We start from the raw sequence: 17,964 nt of genomic DNA on the forward strand, positions 1-17,964 counted from the left end.
TTTCCTATGTATTTTAGAACAGATTTCTACACACCTGCAACAGTCTGCATGGACTAGCAGCATCATCCATCACTAACTTCGAGATGCAATACACCATCGTCACCACCCTGCTTCTGACCCTCACACACATGGACAATCAGGACACATATGCACATATGCTCCCTCTTCAACTGGATCTTGGACTTCCTGACTGAGAGACCTCACCCTGTCCGGATCGGGAAGAGCATTTCCAGCACCACCATACTGAGCACTGGAGCTCCTCAGGGCTGTGTGCTCAGTCCAATATTGTTCATCCTGCTGACCCACGACTGTGCAGTGATTCACAACTTCAACCACATCAGTTGTAAATTTCCCACTTGTGGGAACTTCTTATCAAGTTCAATGACACGACCGTGGTGTGTCTCATCAGCAAGAACCACAAGTCAGTGTAAAGAGAGGATGTGAAAAGACCCACAGACTGGTGTAAGCTCAACAAACTATTTCTCAACGTGGACAAAACAAATGTATGTAGCTGAAATGACAATAAAGCTCAACTTGAACTTGAACTTCATACTGAGTTAATGATGTCGATGATCATTTGCATCTGTTGCAGTCTGTTCCTTTTCTGTTTGGTGGTTGGTCTATACCTCCAGTCTGGTATGGAGCAGCCATCAAACAGGACAGGAACAGACTGTACGAACAGCAGAAACGATCATTTGTGCCCCCGTCCTCCATCCAGGACCTGTTCCTCTCAAGAACCAGGAAACAGGGAGGATCGTCCCAGATCCCTTACACCTTGGACACCGGCCTTTATGACCTACTGCCCCCTGGCAGACAATACAGATGCCTGTAAGGATCTTTGTATTTTTGTGTATATAAGATTTGATTGTATATTGTTTTTGTATATTTGATTATATATCGATTGTATATTGTTGTTGTTTTTATACTATTGTGTTTGAAAATCAAATTTCTTGTATGCGTTCACTCACAGACTTGGCCAAAAAACGCGATTCTGATATTAGGAGAATTCAAATTCGTATTTGATTAATTCTGTTCTACCCCATATCCTGTTCGTATTTACGACATTAACGCATCATATTTGCACTGCGCTGTTACACACGTGTACCGGCCCCGGCTGCAGGTTTCTTTTTTTCTTTTTTTGGTCACCTGACCACTTTCCGAGGTCACGTGATTCCCCTCCATCCTCGCCATTTTGAGCGAAGCGTGAGAGAAAAGGTGGATCACTTTTCATCCCGCAAAAGAGAAGAAGAAGCTCAGCGTTTTTTTTTTTGTTTGTTCTTTTTTGTGTGTTTGTGTGTGTTTGTTACCGATGAGGCCAAAGATCAGTGCGGACCTCAGCATCAGTAAGTACCCGCCCACGGACACTCATTAAGGCCTTTTTAATTATTATCGCGTTATAAACACGAGGTGGTGCGAGGAGCCGCGCCGCCGGTCCCTGCCCCCTTCTGCGTCTCCACGGCGATGGACACCATGTTGTCGCGGACGCCGCGCCGCCCGTCCCCCGTGTCCCCCCGTGTCCCCGCGGCTCGGCCAGTCTCCCTGGGTGTGAAACTTTATTTTTAGGTGCTCGTATCCGTGTCCCTCGCGTGTGGCCTCAGAGGACACGCTCTCCGCTCGGACGTCGCCATCCTCGCTCGGCCCTGCGTGGGGCCCGAGTGGACCGTGTCGCTCCTTGACGGTCCCGGGAAAGCAGAAGTGGAATTTTAAGGAACAACAGCTGCGGTTTTTTTTATTCTTTTCAGTGGAAGAGAAAACGTGTAACCACACAATTTCACTGGAGAGTCTTGCATAATCTCCAGGTTTTCTGCCATTTTCTCCATTTAAAGACGACATTAAACGGGATGCTCATGATCTGCTGCCCCAGTCGTATAATTTAAGGTTCAGTCACCCGCAGAAACTTGCGTTAGGGCCTGTCACCCCCCCACCCCGCTGCGAAAGCAGGACAGCTGCCTCGCACGCCGAACGCGTGGTATTTTTAGGATTGCGCAGGAGCCGGCTCCTTATTCTACTAAATGATAGCGCTTCTCCCCATGAAGCTCATAAGAGTAACGAATACGAAGCCGGAGGGGCAACCACAGCCACCTTCCACCTTTTTTAAGTTTTATTTGCTTGTAATTTGGTCTCTCCCTCTTGCCCCAGGTATGGAAGACAGCAGTGATGTGGCGGCGGTCGTCCCCTTCACCCCTCGCAGAATGGAGCAGACCGGCCAGCGCCAGCAGACCCCCGACTCGCTCAGTCAGGTGATCGAGAAGCTGGGCAAGATTGTGGAGAACGGGCCCAGGCCCCGCACCCTGGCGGGCGGCAAGCGAGCCCTGGCCTGCGCCTCCGTGACGCTTTCTGACGGCAGGGAGGCCGACGGCGCGCCGGCGCCCCGCAAAAGACCCCGGGGGCGGGACGGCGGCGAGGAGGACGACGCCCTGGATGCCAGCAGCCGCATGGTGACCTGTTACCAGTGCAGCTTGTGCCGCTTCCTCTCTCCCACGCTGGACTCGCTGAGGGAGCATCTGCAGCAGCACGACGAGCAGCACAGCGAGCTCATCCTCATGTGCTCCGAGTGCCGCTTCACTTCCTGCCACCAGGAGGAGCTGGAGGCCCACGTCAGACTCCACTTCGGCGGAGAAGATCCTGCCGTGAGTTCCAACGCGGGGGACCCGGAGCTTTCCAAACCCAGTGTGGCGCAGGCGCCCCCCATGGCTGATAAGAAGTGGTACAGCTACGACCAGAGTGGCATGTACCACTGCCTGATCTGCAGCTATGTCTGCGGGCAGCAGCGGATGCTGAAGACCCACGCCTGGAAGCACGCTGGCCTTGTGGACTGCTCCTATCCGATCTTCGAAGGCGAGGTGGACCCACCTCCCCGCAGGGAGAGCCCCGGTGCTCCTGTGTTGAGTTACAGCCCTCTCGTACCTCAGTCAGGGGAAGAGGAGGCTATCGTCATCCTGGCTCCTATTCAGGATAAGCCTCTGACCAGCCAATCAGCTTCGCCCCTTCAGATCGAGCTTTGCGGCCCAGTGCCAGCCCAGGCTTGTGGTGAGAAGGTCTCCAGAGGATCTGCAGGAGAGGAGGGCTCCTCTGAGGACCCCACCCCTGAAGAGCCTGGTGTGGAGGTGCAGGTTGCCGCGGAGACGGAGGTTGAGCTGGAGCCAGACGGCCGCCAGTCGAGCTCAGACAGCCTCCTGTCATCTGCACAGAAGATCATAAGCTGCCGTGGCAACAGCGCCGGCCACATTAACGTCATCGTAGAGAGGCTGCCGTGCACCGAGGAGCCGGTGACCAGCAAGCCCCTCCTCCTCAGCCCCGAGGTAGGCGGGGACAAGAGGCTGCTGGCTGCGGAGAAGGCGGAGCTGGAGAGTCAGCCGCACCCGGTGTGCTATGGAGAGCAGGGGGAGGTGGTGATTGGCTGGGCCGGCGGGGAGAGACCGGTGAAAGAGGAGGAGCTAGAGGTTTCTGTCATGGAGTCTCCCCCGGACGAGAACATGCCCCCGGCTCGCAGGAGGACCCACTCCGAGTCTCTGAGGCTGCACTCGCTGGCAGCCGAGGCCTTGGTCGCCATGCCTACCCGTGCTCCGGAACTGACCAAGGCGGGCATCAAGGGCGCGGCTGGGACGAATCCACAGAGCCCCGACACGGGCCAGCGACTCGCCGAGGTTCCTGCTGCGGCCGCGGCCGGCCCCGCCCTCCACCACAGAGCCTCCGCCCCCTCCTCAGGTGCGCACACGCCGTCGGAGGGACCCGCCAAGGCCGGCATCAGCCTGTCTCTTCTGACCGTCATCGAGCACCTGCGTGAGCGCTCCGACCAGAACGCCTCCGATGAGGACATCCTGAAGGAGCTGCAGGATAACGCCCAGAGTCAGCCCAGCGTCGGGGCCAGTGGGACCGGGACTGCGGGGACAGGGGGGGACGAAGGCGGCCTGGTAGAATATGTCACCGACAGCGACGGGCCGTACCACTGCCGGCTGTGCCGCTACAGCAGCGGGAACAAAGGTTACATCAAGCAGCACCTGCGGGTGCACAGACAGAGGCAGCCCTACCAGTGTCCCATCTGCGAGCACATCGCCCAGGACAGCAGGGACCTGGAGGGTCACATGATCCACCACTGCAAGACCAGGATGTACTGCTGCAAGCAGTGCAGCGAAACTTTCTATTACAAGGTGAGCGGCCACGTTGCTCACAGCAGACTCGGCCCCTCGTGTCATATTCACGCGCCGTATATTACGCCACAGACTAAATTACGTCCTCCCACGACCTTCCTGCAAATTTGAGTTTTACTTATCAATCCATTCCCCAAAAAAACACACACACTAGACCTCATTCGCATACATGAGTGGAGACTGGAAGTATTGCTTATTTTTTTTTTATTCTGTCCCCTTTTGAATAATGGCTATTCATATGACCATATAAGTTTATGTATGTTTAATTATGCAATCTGACAACATTAATTTTGTATATAACACAAAATCACGTACACTGTGTGTCTCGATAGGCTTTCACAGGCCGTACACACCCTACAGGGTCCACCGGATGTCCGAATCGCACAGCTCCATAAAATGAACCACAGCAGCAACGTGTGTGAAACACTTCTCACATTTACCATCTAAAACTACAAGTTTCCATCAACTTTTAAATGAATTAAACCAAAAAAGGAGAAACTTATACAGCAAAAAAAAAAAAGCTGCCATAAATTGGGCAAAACGTGGTGAATAAATGTGGCCGGAAAGACGCCACAGAATTTTCACTTAAAGAGCACAGTGTTTTGGCTTAGCCATAACCTCAAGCATTCTGCAGAAGGCAATATAAGTGGTGATCAATAGCCATATTGTCCCTGAGCGAGACATTTAACCCTGAGTGTCTCCTGGGGGGGACTGTCCCTGTAACTGATTTATTTTTATTTTTTTTTATAGTTTCTGTTTTTTAATTTACATAACCTTGTATTTAAAATAATAATAATAATAATTGGTCCAGAAAATGCACTTTTGCATTCCTGATTTAGTTGAATGAAAACAGCATTTTGACATGTTGTTTAGTAGTGTCTGGATCTTTTCCTTTTTTTTTTTTGATTAGTTCACCAGCCCGCTGTGTGGAACCTTTAGACTAGATGTGCAAGCTGTGACTCATGCCTCACTTTCTTGCGTCGTACCATTGTGATGATGCGGTGGCTCTCGGTATCTTGAGTAATTCTGAGTGGTTATGCAATAACTCTCCTAGCTGCTCCAAGTCTGACTCGGAGCTGGAGAACGTCCTTTGTTTCCTGTCCTGATAAAGCTCAGTTTGTGTTGGTTCGTGTCCAGTTATGGCTGTAAAGATAAGTCTGCGCTGTAAATCCAGGGAAAGACGTGCCGCTTTTTCTGGGAAATGAACTCATTGCACCTCCATGGAAGCTTTCGTTGGAGGGGCTCTGATGGCGCTTGTATTAATGTCCCAATCAGAATCAGCTGAGGAATCACGAGCGAGACCATCATGGGATGGGCGAACCCACGGCAACTCTGAACCCCCTTGCTGAAACTACGACCACCTCAGAGGAGCTTATAAGAACGGCAGAGGGTAAGAAATTCATCTCAGTCCATACCCTGATCTGCACTAGCAGTTAATTAATGATGGTCCACTATATTGTCTGGTTTTTTTGTGTTATTAGAATGTATTTGAGTGAAAACACAAAAACAATTTTCACTGAACCAAGACTGAGGGCTTATTTGGGATGGGGGGGTGATGATTTGTCGTAATTAATTATGTAACCCTGATACCTAAGAAACTTCAAGCTTGCATCCTAGTGTGTTCTGTGCTTCCAGACACAGCCAATGAGAAGGTGTACAAATGTGACGTGTGTGATTACACCAGCTCTACGTACGTTGGAGTGCGAAACCATCGCAGGATCCACAACTCGGACAAGCCCTACAGGTACAGTGATGCATACAGGACGTTCACTGTCACGTTACCGTCTGTAGCCTACTTTCAGCGAGTTACGTGCTGCTTATGCCAGTTTAGCCTTGATCCCCCAGAGACACATTCTTGTTAGTCGACCCCACAAAATGCAGTTTGGGTTGTGTAATTAAATGTGCCAACAGAGGGCGCCAACGTATCAGGTAAAAGCTTGTTGCTGCAGTGGTTGGTCTAATTCTGTACACCCTGGTTCTTGGTGTTTATAACCGCTCCTATACCCTTGGGATATTTTTATTTTTTATGGACCACACACTCATCTACTGGGCCATTTCCTTTTCTGTGCCCCACAAGGGGAACCTTTTTGCTGGAGAGCCTGGCTCTGTTGATGATGTTCTGCTATTGGTAACAGATGTGAGGGTCAGAGCTCTCCAAGGAGGGACGTGCCACTGTAAACAAGCTCCTGTTACCCAGGGACGGCCAGGATGGGTATAAGTTCTTACGACAGCTCCAGTCTTTGACTCTGTGACAGCCTTCCACCCCGTAGGCCTGGCTTAGACTGGAGACTGACTGTAATTCGGTGCACAGAGTCCCAGAGCCAAGGTGCTGTTGAGAGGGGCCGTCGTCTGATCGCCATCGTGTGTTGTTGCGACTCCGGGCAGGTGCTGCAGCTGCGACTTTGCCACCACCAACATGAACAGCCTGAAGAGCCACATGAGGAGGCATCCGCAGGAGCACCAGGCCGTGCAACTGCTGGAGCAGTACAGGTGAGGAAGGACCAGAAAGAGATAGAATTCAGCTCTGCCTTGGTGATCAGCTATGGGCATTTTTCACGATCATGTTAAAAATTGCAGGAATGAGCATCTTTGGTTCGTGTGGATTTTTATAATTTTTAAAGTCCTCACGCAGCTACTCAGGCAAGCTAGTGATATGGCTGAAAACGGCGCCATGGAAGGCATCCATAGTCATGGTTTTCTATGTTAATAAGCTGTTTATTATCAATCGTGACACAAATCAATAAAAAAAAATGTAAGCATTCGATATGGGAAAGTATATCATTGTCAATGTTTTGCCAATGTTTCGCCCAAACCTAATGCTGAAATAAGCTGTTGCTCCTAATACACAGGAAATATTTTACACGTTAAACATACCTTAAGCAATTAAATGAATAGAGTTGAAGACCTTGCTGCTGATGGTGTAATTCTCCTCCTCCTCCTCCAGGTGCTCTCTGTGTGGCTATGTGTGCAGTCATCCGCCGTCCCTGAAATCACACATGTGGAAACATGCTGGAGATCAGAATTACAACTACGAACAGGTGAACGCGGCCATCAATGAGGCCATCTCACAGAGTGGCAGGTACGTGTAGACAGAAATGGCTGAATTACACAGCTCAAGTCACCAGTGCGATTAGAGTCGTTGTGGAGTTTAAGGCTCTGTGTGGTGTCCAGGTCTCCCAGCGCTAGTCAGAAAGCATTGCCGGCTTTGGGAGGGGAGCAGCCCTTTGTGTTCCTGGGCAGGAAGGAGAAAACCCCGGTCGCTGCTGAATCAGAGTCGTCCACGTCCACAGACGCCCCTGACAGGACAAAAGGGGCGGCGCCGAGAAAGGAGGGCGGCGCCTTGCCGGCGCGAGCCGGCACGGAGTACTGCATGCTGCTCTTCTGCTGCTGCATCTGCCGCTTTGAGTCCACCAGCAAGGAGCAGCTGCTGGAGCACATGAAGGAGCACGAGGGCGACATCATCAGCATCATCCTCGGCAGAGAGCAGCAGGCCGCCCGGGCCACAGGGGGCGGCGCCGAGCCGTGACTGCCGCCGTGCCAGTCAACACAGAGCCAGTAACCACCTCACGCCGAGCCCGTGCACTTTATACAACTCGCATACACACGCTGACACGCAATGCAGCAGACTCTCCTGGGAAAGTTTCAATTTCTAAAAAAAAAAAAAAAAAAATACACGTATTTCAATTTGCTCACAAGCGCTTATAACATGTCTGGAAAAGTATGTCGAGTTGTGCATCCAAATTCACAATAAGCTGCCGGAATCTGATTGTTATACCTCGGCGCTGCAGATTCAGCAGAAACCGTTTGGCTGCACAGTAAGGCAGCATAAAGAAGAGTTGCTGCTTGCTATTGTGTGTATGCTTGTGTCATTTAACAGTTTCAGCACATAGGTTTCCGTTATTGGCCACAGAAACAACCTTTAAAGAGTTAGTCTGTATTTTGGTGCTATTAGCCTTGTAAAAGCCTCAGTTAAGACTGAGATTAAGGCCTATGCTGCTGTAGTCGATCTAACCAGACTATTGTCAGTTTTGTGACGTATGACGTGTCTATTGGTCCAAGATGCAAAGAGGATGTCTAAGGGATTATAATTCACCCCTTATAAAAGGTAAAGTGTGTTTTTGGATCAACAATATATTTATTATTATTGTTTTTATTTGTATTGTAGAACACAAGTATGTTCTGAGACAAAACACTTTAAGTGTCCAGACGAGGTCACACTTTTTTTTTTTTTTTTTTTTTATTTCACACTAGTTGAAGGTTTGATGACCTTTCTACTTTGTTTACTAGGCTGTGTAGTAGGTGTGCCAGCACTAAACTGAATTACTGACTGGCCTTCGGTCAATCACTACCTCAGTTCAGACTATTCCTGATGACCTCTGACCCGCTCGGCTCATTACAGAGCCCCCAGGCTTTTTCTGTATGCAGAATATCTCTTGTCATTTACACGCCTTTCTCTGTTTTTCTACTTCAACGGAAAAGGATGCAGATGCGTGAGGAGGGGAAAAATTATTAATACGAGAACTGAATAAAAGAAATGTCCTTTCAGTGTTCAGAATGTGTTCATCACGTTGCTAATGGCTCTATTCTATTCACTAACATGGCTGACATGCTCATTATATGCATGCCATGGCATCTGTATGTATTTTCTGCTGTGTGTCATTGCTGAAATGTACGGGGGGCTCAAATCATTATAATGTAAAGTTCCCTGCGGTTTTTATTGCTGCAACGTTTTTCCAAAAGTGACCCCACCACTGGGCTGTTCTTTGGTTGTGTTTACACAAGGTTTTGTGTACAGCTTGCGTTTCACTTCATGTGAATTTTGAGTTTGTTCGCAGATATTTCATATTGAGCTCACATAGCTTATCTGTGGGTAAATGACCCCGGTGGGGTATGAACCACTTTGTGCCTTCCTCGTCCCAGACGTTCCTGTCGAGTTGAATGCTGCTGGTTACCTGTGGGTGCCATGTGTCCTGTGGCATCATGGGTAGTCTCAGGCTGTTGGTAGGCCCTTCTCCATACTAAGTACTTGCTGTGTAGATATAATTAATTTGACTTACAAACCTCATCAGTTTCAACGGGCAGATGATGTGCATCAAATGTTCATGGCAGTTTGTATATGAATACTTTCTGTATAATTTATTTTGGCTTACATCACTATCTGAACCAGTGTGAGCTTCAGCCTCAGTGTCTTCATTCACTCTGCTGTTTTCTGAACACCCACAGCACTGTAGTCTGGCCTCTTACAGTCTGTACAGAAGACTTTTATACTGTAGAATATTAAAAAATAATAATATTTTTTTTAAGAAATTATATTTTTACTATCTTGTTCAAGGGGACATTAAGCCATTTTAAGCCAAATTGTGTGAAGTTGTTTGGTTTTTTTTCTCCTTTGATTGTAACGTATGTGTTGGAATGGTTAGTTTCAGAATGTTCATTTAGCACACTGAGCTGCATGCTGCCAAAGGAGAAGATGAAGTGTGGGGTCGCCTTACATTTCTTCTCCGGGGTTCAGAATGGCCCCCGTACGGTTGCATGTCCACGTTTGTTAATTCAGCCCAGTCCGTTTGCTAAAATGTAAAATGATATGACTTTGCCATTGTATTTTGGTATTAAATTAAAACATGCATATGCTATTTTTCCCCCCTTTGTGTGCCATTCTGTGTGCAATTTGCCAGTGTCAGTGATTGATTAGTGTGCTATCAGTAGTGATCCTTTTGTTCCAACTTTCTTTACCATAGCCCCTTTTTATGGATGGTTTTTAGCTGAATGAACCCAGGCGACTGGGCACTCGAGATCTAGTCTTTGCAGAATTGGCTTCTCCTGCACTTCGCTCATGTAATTCATCATTTTTCAGAGGACTGTCCTCTCCAGTTACGCTCCATATCCGCCCCCGGAGCAAACTGATAAACAAAAAGTGGCCTGACAGCAGGATTCAGGCAGTGTGCAACTGAAAATCCCAGTCATGCCAACAGTCTAAAGAAGCTTTCCTCTAAATGTAATTTCTACACTCTGGAAGGATCAGAGTTAAGGAGCTGACGTGAAGTTCCTGAACGAAAGATTTTGAAGCATGTGAGTCAAACTCACTTTGCTCGAACAAGGACACTTTACTTCACCTGTAAGTCCTGAAGGATACGTTTTGTCAGGGATTCTTTGACCCATGTATGATCACATTGGTTGTTCTACACTAGAACTCTAGAAATTGGTAGGCCTGAGGCCTGTTTTAGTGTCTGTGTGTTTGTGTGTGTGTGTGTGTAAATATTAGAGGAGTGAACCTTCTCTGGTCTCACGGTTCGATTCGATTACGATTATCAGTGCCTCGATATAGATGCATCACGATGCATGCCATACATTTTCTACACAGTCACACAATGTTTTCAGAGTTAAGGTCTTTGCAACTATGAGCAGAAAATCTCTCCGTTTAGTCCTCGCTCACCTTGTAACAGTCTCGTATGTACTGGTCGTTCTCCTTTAAATGCACACCTTTCTCTGCATTTCTGTGATTCGTGTGTAGTGGAGGAAACCCCTTACAACCTGAAGCCACAAACACCAGAAAGGCGCATGGTCCAGACGTCCATGGCGTCAGGTGAGTGCTGACTGAACACAGACTGCTTTTCTGCGCATTGTAGAAAATCTAAAGCCACTTTTCATGGCTCAGTGTGAAAAGTCAGCGTGTTTTTCTAGACTCCTGGTAAGACGATAATGTCGGTTTGTAGATCTCTGGACACTCAGAGAAAGGTCCGATTTTCCTCCATTCCAGCTTCGTGTGTGTGTTTCGAAGTGGCAGAAAGAAAACTCGCCTGCTTGGATTCTATTAAGTTTCAACTTTGACCGCGGTGTGAGAACAAGGCCGGCAGGTGCCTCACCGTGCAGCGTGAAACTCGTACCCGGAGCCGCGCTGTACTCAGGCCGCCACAGTCACTACCGGCACTACTTTTTAACAAGAAAATCACCATTATAATATAATCGATTATGTTCTGCACTGCATCGATGCAAGATCGTCCACGTCTGCACCGCGATGCATCGATTATACGATTATACTGCTTAGTCCTGCTCAGGGTTGTGGCTGCTGGAGCCCATCACGGGACACTGGGTGCAGGGCAGGGCGCCAGCCCATCGCAGGGACTTTACACGCGAGTCACCAAATCACATAGTGTAAAAGCCTTTGGATGGCACAAGATGGCCTGTAAATGCAAAATAAGGATACATTTGTGACATAATATAGCTTATACCATGCTACAACCTGACATCTTAAATATAGAATTTGCACGGTATCACACCTCAGCACCTGCACTACCATTCAATGATTTATGGTAATTTCCTATAACTTTCCTAAATTATCCCTTTTGAATGGTAGTATATACAGACATTCCAACCTGCAAAGACTCATTTCAGGGAGTTATAAACCCCACCAGAAGACCAGAAGACTGAAATCATGGTTGCAAACAGTACAGCGTGGAACACCTTGCTTAACAAGGATACATTTTTGTGGAGTCTGACATGAAATGCGTTATATATATTTAATCATGGCCAACAGTTTTGAGAATGACACAAAGTTTCTCTTTGCCATGAAAATCAACTTAATACCAAAAAACTCATTTCCACTGCATTTCAGCCCTGCAACAAAAGGACCTGCTGAGATCATTTCAATGATCCTCTTGTTACCACAAGTGAGATTGTTGAGGAGCACAAGGCTGGAGATCATTCTGTCATGCTGATTGAGTTAGAATAGCAGACTGGATGCTTTATAAGGAGGATGATGCTTGAACTCATTGTTCTTCTTCTGTTAACCATGGTTACCTGCAAGTAAACACGTGCGGATATCATTGAGCTGCATGTTTCACAGTCAAGGATATTGCTGCAACCATGATTGCACCTAAATCAACCATTTATCAGATCATCAAAAACTCCAAGGTGAGCACTTCAAGTGAAGAAGGCTTTACAAGAAAGTCCAGCAAGCGCGATTCAGCTGCAGGATCATGGTGCCACCAGTGCAGAGCTTGCTCAGCAACTGCAGCAGGCAGGTGTGAGTCCATCATATTCTGCAATAAGTACAGGAATTGGACTGCTGAGGACCGGGGTAAACTCATTTTCTCTGATCAAGCCCCTTTCCGATATGGTTTGGGGCATTTGGAAAAAATTATTACTCATTTATAAAATGAAAAGTAAAGGTGAGCGCTACCATCAGACCTGTCTCATGCCAACAGTAAAGCATCCTGAGACCATTCATGTGTGGGGCTGCTTCTCAACCAAGAAAGAATGGTACCAAAACATCCTCTGACATCTTCTCCCAACCATCCAAGAACAGTTTGGTGAAGAACAACGCCTTTTCCAGCATGATGGAGCACCGTGCCATAAGGCCAAAGTGGCAACTAAGTGGCTCGGGGAACAAAACATTGAAATTTTGGGTCCATGGACAGGAAACTCCCCAGACCTTAATCCAATTGAGAACTGGTGGTCAATCCTAAAGAGGTAAGTGGGCAAAGAAAAACCCACAAATTCTGACAAACTCCAAGCACTGATTATGAAGGAACGGGTCGGCACCAGTCAGGATTTGGCCCAGAAGTTGATTGACAGCATGCCAGGGCGAATTGCAGAGGTCTTAAAAATAGGGCCAACATTCTTTGCAAAAACTTGATGAAAAGTCTTGACAATGAAACTTATGAAAGTCTTGTAATTATACTTCAATACACAACTGATAAAAAAGAATCTAAAAACACTGAAGCAGCAAACATTGTGAAAACCAGTATTTCTACCTCTCCCATGATGTTCCACTGAACCGATAACAGTTATCATAACTTTGGACCTCGAAAAATAAAAGGCTGGCCGCACTAAGATCTACTGAGCGAAATAAGCCAGTCAGCACGGGCTGCATGAAAAGGCAATACACGCAGTGATCCCTGTCTCTACACTATTGGGACCAGTAACACGATTTGGACTTCGAAAGCCACCATGGTACGGTTTAAGCACTTCTACTGTAGCACTGCAAATGGTTTTAACATTTAATGGACAGAAGGGTTGTATATTCCAGATATCCATAATTTAATTATTCCTAGTCAAAATTACATTTCAGATTTTCAGAATGATCACTATTCATATCTGCAATAACATTCTAATTAGACAAAAGGCACATCTTAGATATCTACAATCCAATTCTTACTATTCACAGTATTCGTTTAGGATATACAAAATTAATAAAACATTTCCAATATCCGTAATGATATCCAGAGCAACATTTCTCCTTGTAAGAATTGTACTGCAGATATGTACAATACACTTTCTGAAAATCTGAAATGTCATTTGGGATATCTGAAATTGAAAGCCTAGTAGACATGAATAGGAAATGTGAAATGGTTTCGCCTAGGAGGAATGATGTAGCAGGAATCTGGAAGAACAATTGTGGGTATGAATTTTATTGTGGAAATATGAAATGCTCATTTGGGCTAGGAATAATGAAATTATGGATATCTGCAATAGCTATTAAAAGCCAAAACGTGTTTGCTTGCTCTAGTCTCCCGGATATTTTATTAAATTCACAGGCATCGGGGAGAATCCCAACACTTTTGGGAGACATGGGATGTCTGTATATATGAACCTCAACATGGGTTATGCACAAAATCTACAACTGGTAGACCACTGGTGAAACGGAACACATTTTCAGCTCAAACACAACATCTCGGAGACAATAATAATTGTTCATTCAGGCTGAATAAATATTTCATTTGCATTTGCTAGTCCTTTAGCACCTATGTGCAAATACAGATGAATTAGACCCAATGCGTGCCCAAACAGGAACCTTTTTGTAATGTAGGATTAAGCGACTGTAAAATGTTGTAACCCTGCACCAGCACTGCAGTGATAAGCAGGGGATGGATTCCTTCTCCTCCTTTCAGAAATCCAGCCTTCTTAATCCCTTCATGCTTTACAAAAGCCCGACTACCTCTTAGAGGCACAAAGCGGAGCCATTTTGCCAGTGCTAACGTTTACAAGACCAAGGTGTTTTTTTATGGGCCCATAGTGCAGATCAATGGAAGAGCAAAAAAAAGCAAACGCATCGGAGAAAAGGGGTAAAGAAGAAAAATCACTTAGACAACGCGCCCTCGATTCAAAAGGCCTTTCAGACTTTGGTGCTTGTGTGCCAAATAATTCCAAATATATTTTCCCAGTTTTGAGAACCTAGTGTTGTGCTCGAGTAAAGAGGAAAAAAAAGATTACAAAGAATTTTATATGCTGGCCTTCTGGGAGAGATGGAAGCTTAGCTTTAATAGGGCATGGCCTTTTACTTGAAGTCTCTTCCTTTGCCTCTCTGTCCAAACTTCCTCAAGATGAAATGAGTACGAAGAGAATGGCTGCAGCCTAGTTTTCTTTCGGTGAACCAGTGGAAAGATTTTTTTTTAAATAATTGCTTTCAAAAACCAAAAAAAAAGGAGCCATTAAACATTTACGGTTGCACCCTCTCCCCCCACCAACCCCATAATCTTCCTCTCCAATGAGCGCCTGCCAATTTATTTTCTTGACTCTCTTTGATAATCTTCAGCCCTTTCATGTCCACTCCCCTCTTATTTTGGAGATGCCCAGAGATTGGCAGCCCGTCATGTCTCGCAGAAATTCAGTCTGAGATGTTTTGTTGTCCCGTTTGTGTGTCCCTTGCTGTAACCCTGCAACATCCCTAAATGTTTAAATGATTGGGAATTGTCGTGAAGACATGGTGAATTATTGATAACCGCATTTTTCTTTTTCCTGCCCATTTGCAGAAATGCAAAATGCCGGTTTCGCTCGTTGTGGTCAGGAGTTGCGTAACCACTGGCAGCGGAGCTAGCATGAAGACGAAGATCCTTTTCATATAAACCAGGCTACTTACCTTCCTGAGTACTGAGACCAAACAAGCAATGTAACGTTGATGAAACGTTTGTGTCATATTCTAAATCAATCTGGGTCAGATCTTGACCTTTGGATGCTGTAGAGATTAAAAGTTTGTTGATCTTGTGAAATGCCATTTCCAAAAAAAAATTGCTCTCCCTCCACGAATCCTTGTGCGTCTCTGCATTTTACACCTCGCAGTGCACCTCGTATACTCCGAGCCTCCAGGACTGCTCGCCTGGTCCCTCCATCTCTGAAGGTAAAAGGGAAACATTCATCTAGACTCTTCTCCGTCTTGGCCCCTCGGTGGTGGAATGAACTTCCCCTCGAGGTCAGAACAGCTCAGTCACTGAGCACCTTCAAACGGCAGCTTCCTTTTTAAAGAATATTTAGATTAACTTGTAACTTTCTTATTGTCTGACTTATGTATAGAATCAGAGTGAATAAAAAGATTGTGTTCATAGTTGGGGGTCCTATGGAACCAGAATTGATCACTTCATTGATAGTAACATGGAAGCACGTTGTAAGTCGCTCTGGATAAGGGTCCACCAATGCCTTAAATGTAAGTGTAATGTAAGTGTAATGTAAATGCATGTGTTCAGCCTGCTCCAGACCAAGAGATGAATGTGGCATCCTGCACAACGCATTCACGTGGTGTTCCTGACATGAAAGCCAAGGGTGGCTGTATGAAAGGACTTTAAATTACGGATGCAGCAGAACTGTTTCAGAACTGTTAGCCCTCCACGTGCTTCTCCCTTTAGAAAGGCTAATCTGTGTTTTGCTCTCCCTGTGTTGCAGATAAAATGAATTTAAGTGTAATTACATGTAACGTTTTAAATTAATATAATTAGAGTAACAAACCTGAATCCAACCAAGCTTCCTCTAATAGTACAGTTCGATTAAAGGCATTTTAACCTTTTTAGCATTAGCAAGGAGAAATTCCTTGCTAACGTGAGACCAATAAGGTTTTGTTCTAGGAAATAAATAGTTATTAATTAACCACTAAGGGGCCAGCAAAATTTGTTTTAGTAAAGATAATTTACCACTGGGAGAAAACTTGTCCTACTAGTTATGCTAGGTTATGCACCCTGGTCTTACCAAACAAGCCCAGCCTTGACCAGCAAGTTTGACAAGATTTAGGCTCTTTTTTTTGGTTTTTCTTTTTGGCTGCACACACTGATTGAAATTATACTGAACAAACCCAACCGATAACACATTTCATTCTGTGTCAAAACACTGATACACGTAGGGTGACCACTAAACCCCTTTTGTAGGGTTAGGGGAGGAACAAAGTTGTTAAAGCTTCTAGCCCTATAAAAACCCTAGTCTAACTGGTCTTGACACCCTGGCTGACTTTTGAAGCCCCAAGTCAGGTGACAAGTAGGTGCATGCATGTACCAACTTTTCACTGCACCATGGCAGTGGAATGCCAGGGCAGTTTGCCAGCACCACGTGCACCACGAATGGCTAGAGTGCAAGTAACAGGTATAAATATATTGTTATTTATACCTGTTACTTGCACTCTAGCCATTCGTGGTTATTATAATAATAAGGATAACACTTACAACACCAACAGGAGTAGGTCTGCAGTCTGAATATGTATGAATATGTATATATACACACAACCCACTACTATGGGGCCATTACAACAGAGTAGTGGTCGCCCCAGCAGGTAAGGGAACTGACCCGTAATCGCAAGGTTGCCGATTCCTGCACCGCCACAGTGCCACTGAGCATAGTACCGCTTGACAATGACAATCACTTCTGACAATCACTAAACACAGGTCACCACAACAAGGCCAAGCATGTTTCCAAGCTGACCAGTTCCTCCTGGGTCAGAGCACTAATAAACATCTACATGCGATGGTGATTGAGCCTGGGGAGTAGCCTAGGGGAGCGGCGAATCAGAAAAAACACCCCCAGTACCTGCCCATGACCCGACATGTAACAAGCTTGTGAACAAAAAAACAGGGAGGGTGCTAGTGAATACTGTACTTGTACAAGTGAGGAAGAGGCAGGTAGGATGCCCATTATAACGAATGTTTAAGTACCTCAAAAACCCAGAACTTGGTCGGATACAATTTCCAGGTCTCAGAAAGAGGATGTCTGAACACCCTAGATACTCTAGACAGACTTCACTGATTCCTAAGAAACAAACCTTTAAATTAACCCATTACACCTCAGAAACTGAGTGGATGTCAAGGCTGAAACATGCTTTTGAATGGTCCTGCTGGCCTGTCTGCAGATACGGTTCCTGGTGCTAATAAAAGACACACACACACTCACACACATGGGCAATCATGTTGCAGTTGGCCCTTGTACATTGTCAGATACCTTTCAGTAGATGATCTGCGTAGGCATGTTGGAAAATAGTGGATGGAGGAATGGAGAGGAGAGGATGAAGGGGGTGCAGTGCCCAGATCAAGGCCGATGTTGTAATAGATCAGTGGCAGAACCGTATATCTCAATAAATTCCACTGCTAGTGTAGATATACTCTAAAGAAACTGAATAGCTTTGTCTTAGACATTCATTATTTTTCATTATTCATTATTTATATAAACCAATTGCATAATTTCAAATACTTAAAAAGAGTATTAGAATGCCTCCAGAACGGCATTTTTTATGCCATCCTGTGGGTGACACTTGATGGTGTAAAAAGTACCTTTGAGGACGTGTTCAGAACGGTGCTTTTTACGGCACTTGCACACTAACAATGAATGCCGTTTAACCACAAAGCAATGTATGCCAACATTGAGGGTTGCATTTTTCTTGCAACAAAATGTGGTGTTACAATGCTCTGTGAACCTGGCGAGTATTGGACGTGTTGGCCTGCCATAGTGGAGGGGGAGGAGCACGCCATGGTGGCTTCATGGGATGTATCATTATTATTACTACTACTAATTAATAGGCTAAGCAGGTAAATTACTGTGGTCTTGTTCTTTTCATATTAAGACA

The 17,964-nt window shown here is 45.9% G+C and overlaps 1 protein-coding gene across 1 annotated transcript; it reads left to right on the forward strand.

Annotated features, from left to right (window-relative positions):
* Positions 1 to 1,210: 1,210 nt before the first annotated feature.
* znf507 (zinc finger protein 507) lies at positions 1,211 to 8,703 on the forward strand. Its single transcript, XM_028956590.1, has 7 exons — positions 1,211 to 1,343; positions 2,140 to 4,151; positions 5,427 to 5,541; positions 5,787 to 5,895; positions 6,537 to 6,641; positions 7,096 to 7,230; positions 7,323 to 8,703. Exons 1-7 carry the CDS (start codon positions 1,310 to 1,312, stop codon positions 7,675 to 7,677), a joined length of 2,865 nt encoding a protein of 954 aa, XP_028812423.1. The 5' UTR covers positions 1,211 to 1,309; the 3' UTR covers positions 7,678 to 8,703.
* Positions 8,704 to 17,964: the final 9,261 nt, after the last annotated feature.

Source organism: Denticeps clupeoides, chromosome 16 (genome assembly GCF_900700375.1).
Source record: "Denticeps clupeoides chromosome 16, fDenClu1.1, whole genome shotgun sequence".
Lineage (NCBI taxonomy): Eukaryota > Metazoa > Chordata > Actinopteri > Clupeiformes > Denticipitidae > Denticeps > Denticeps clupeoides.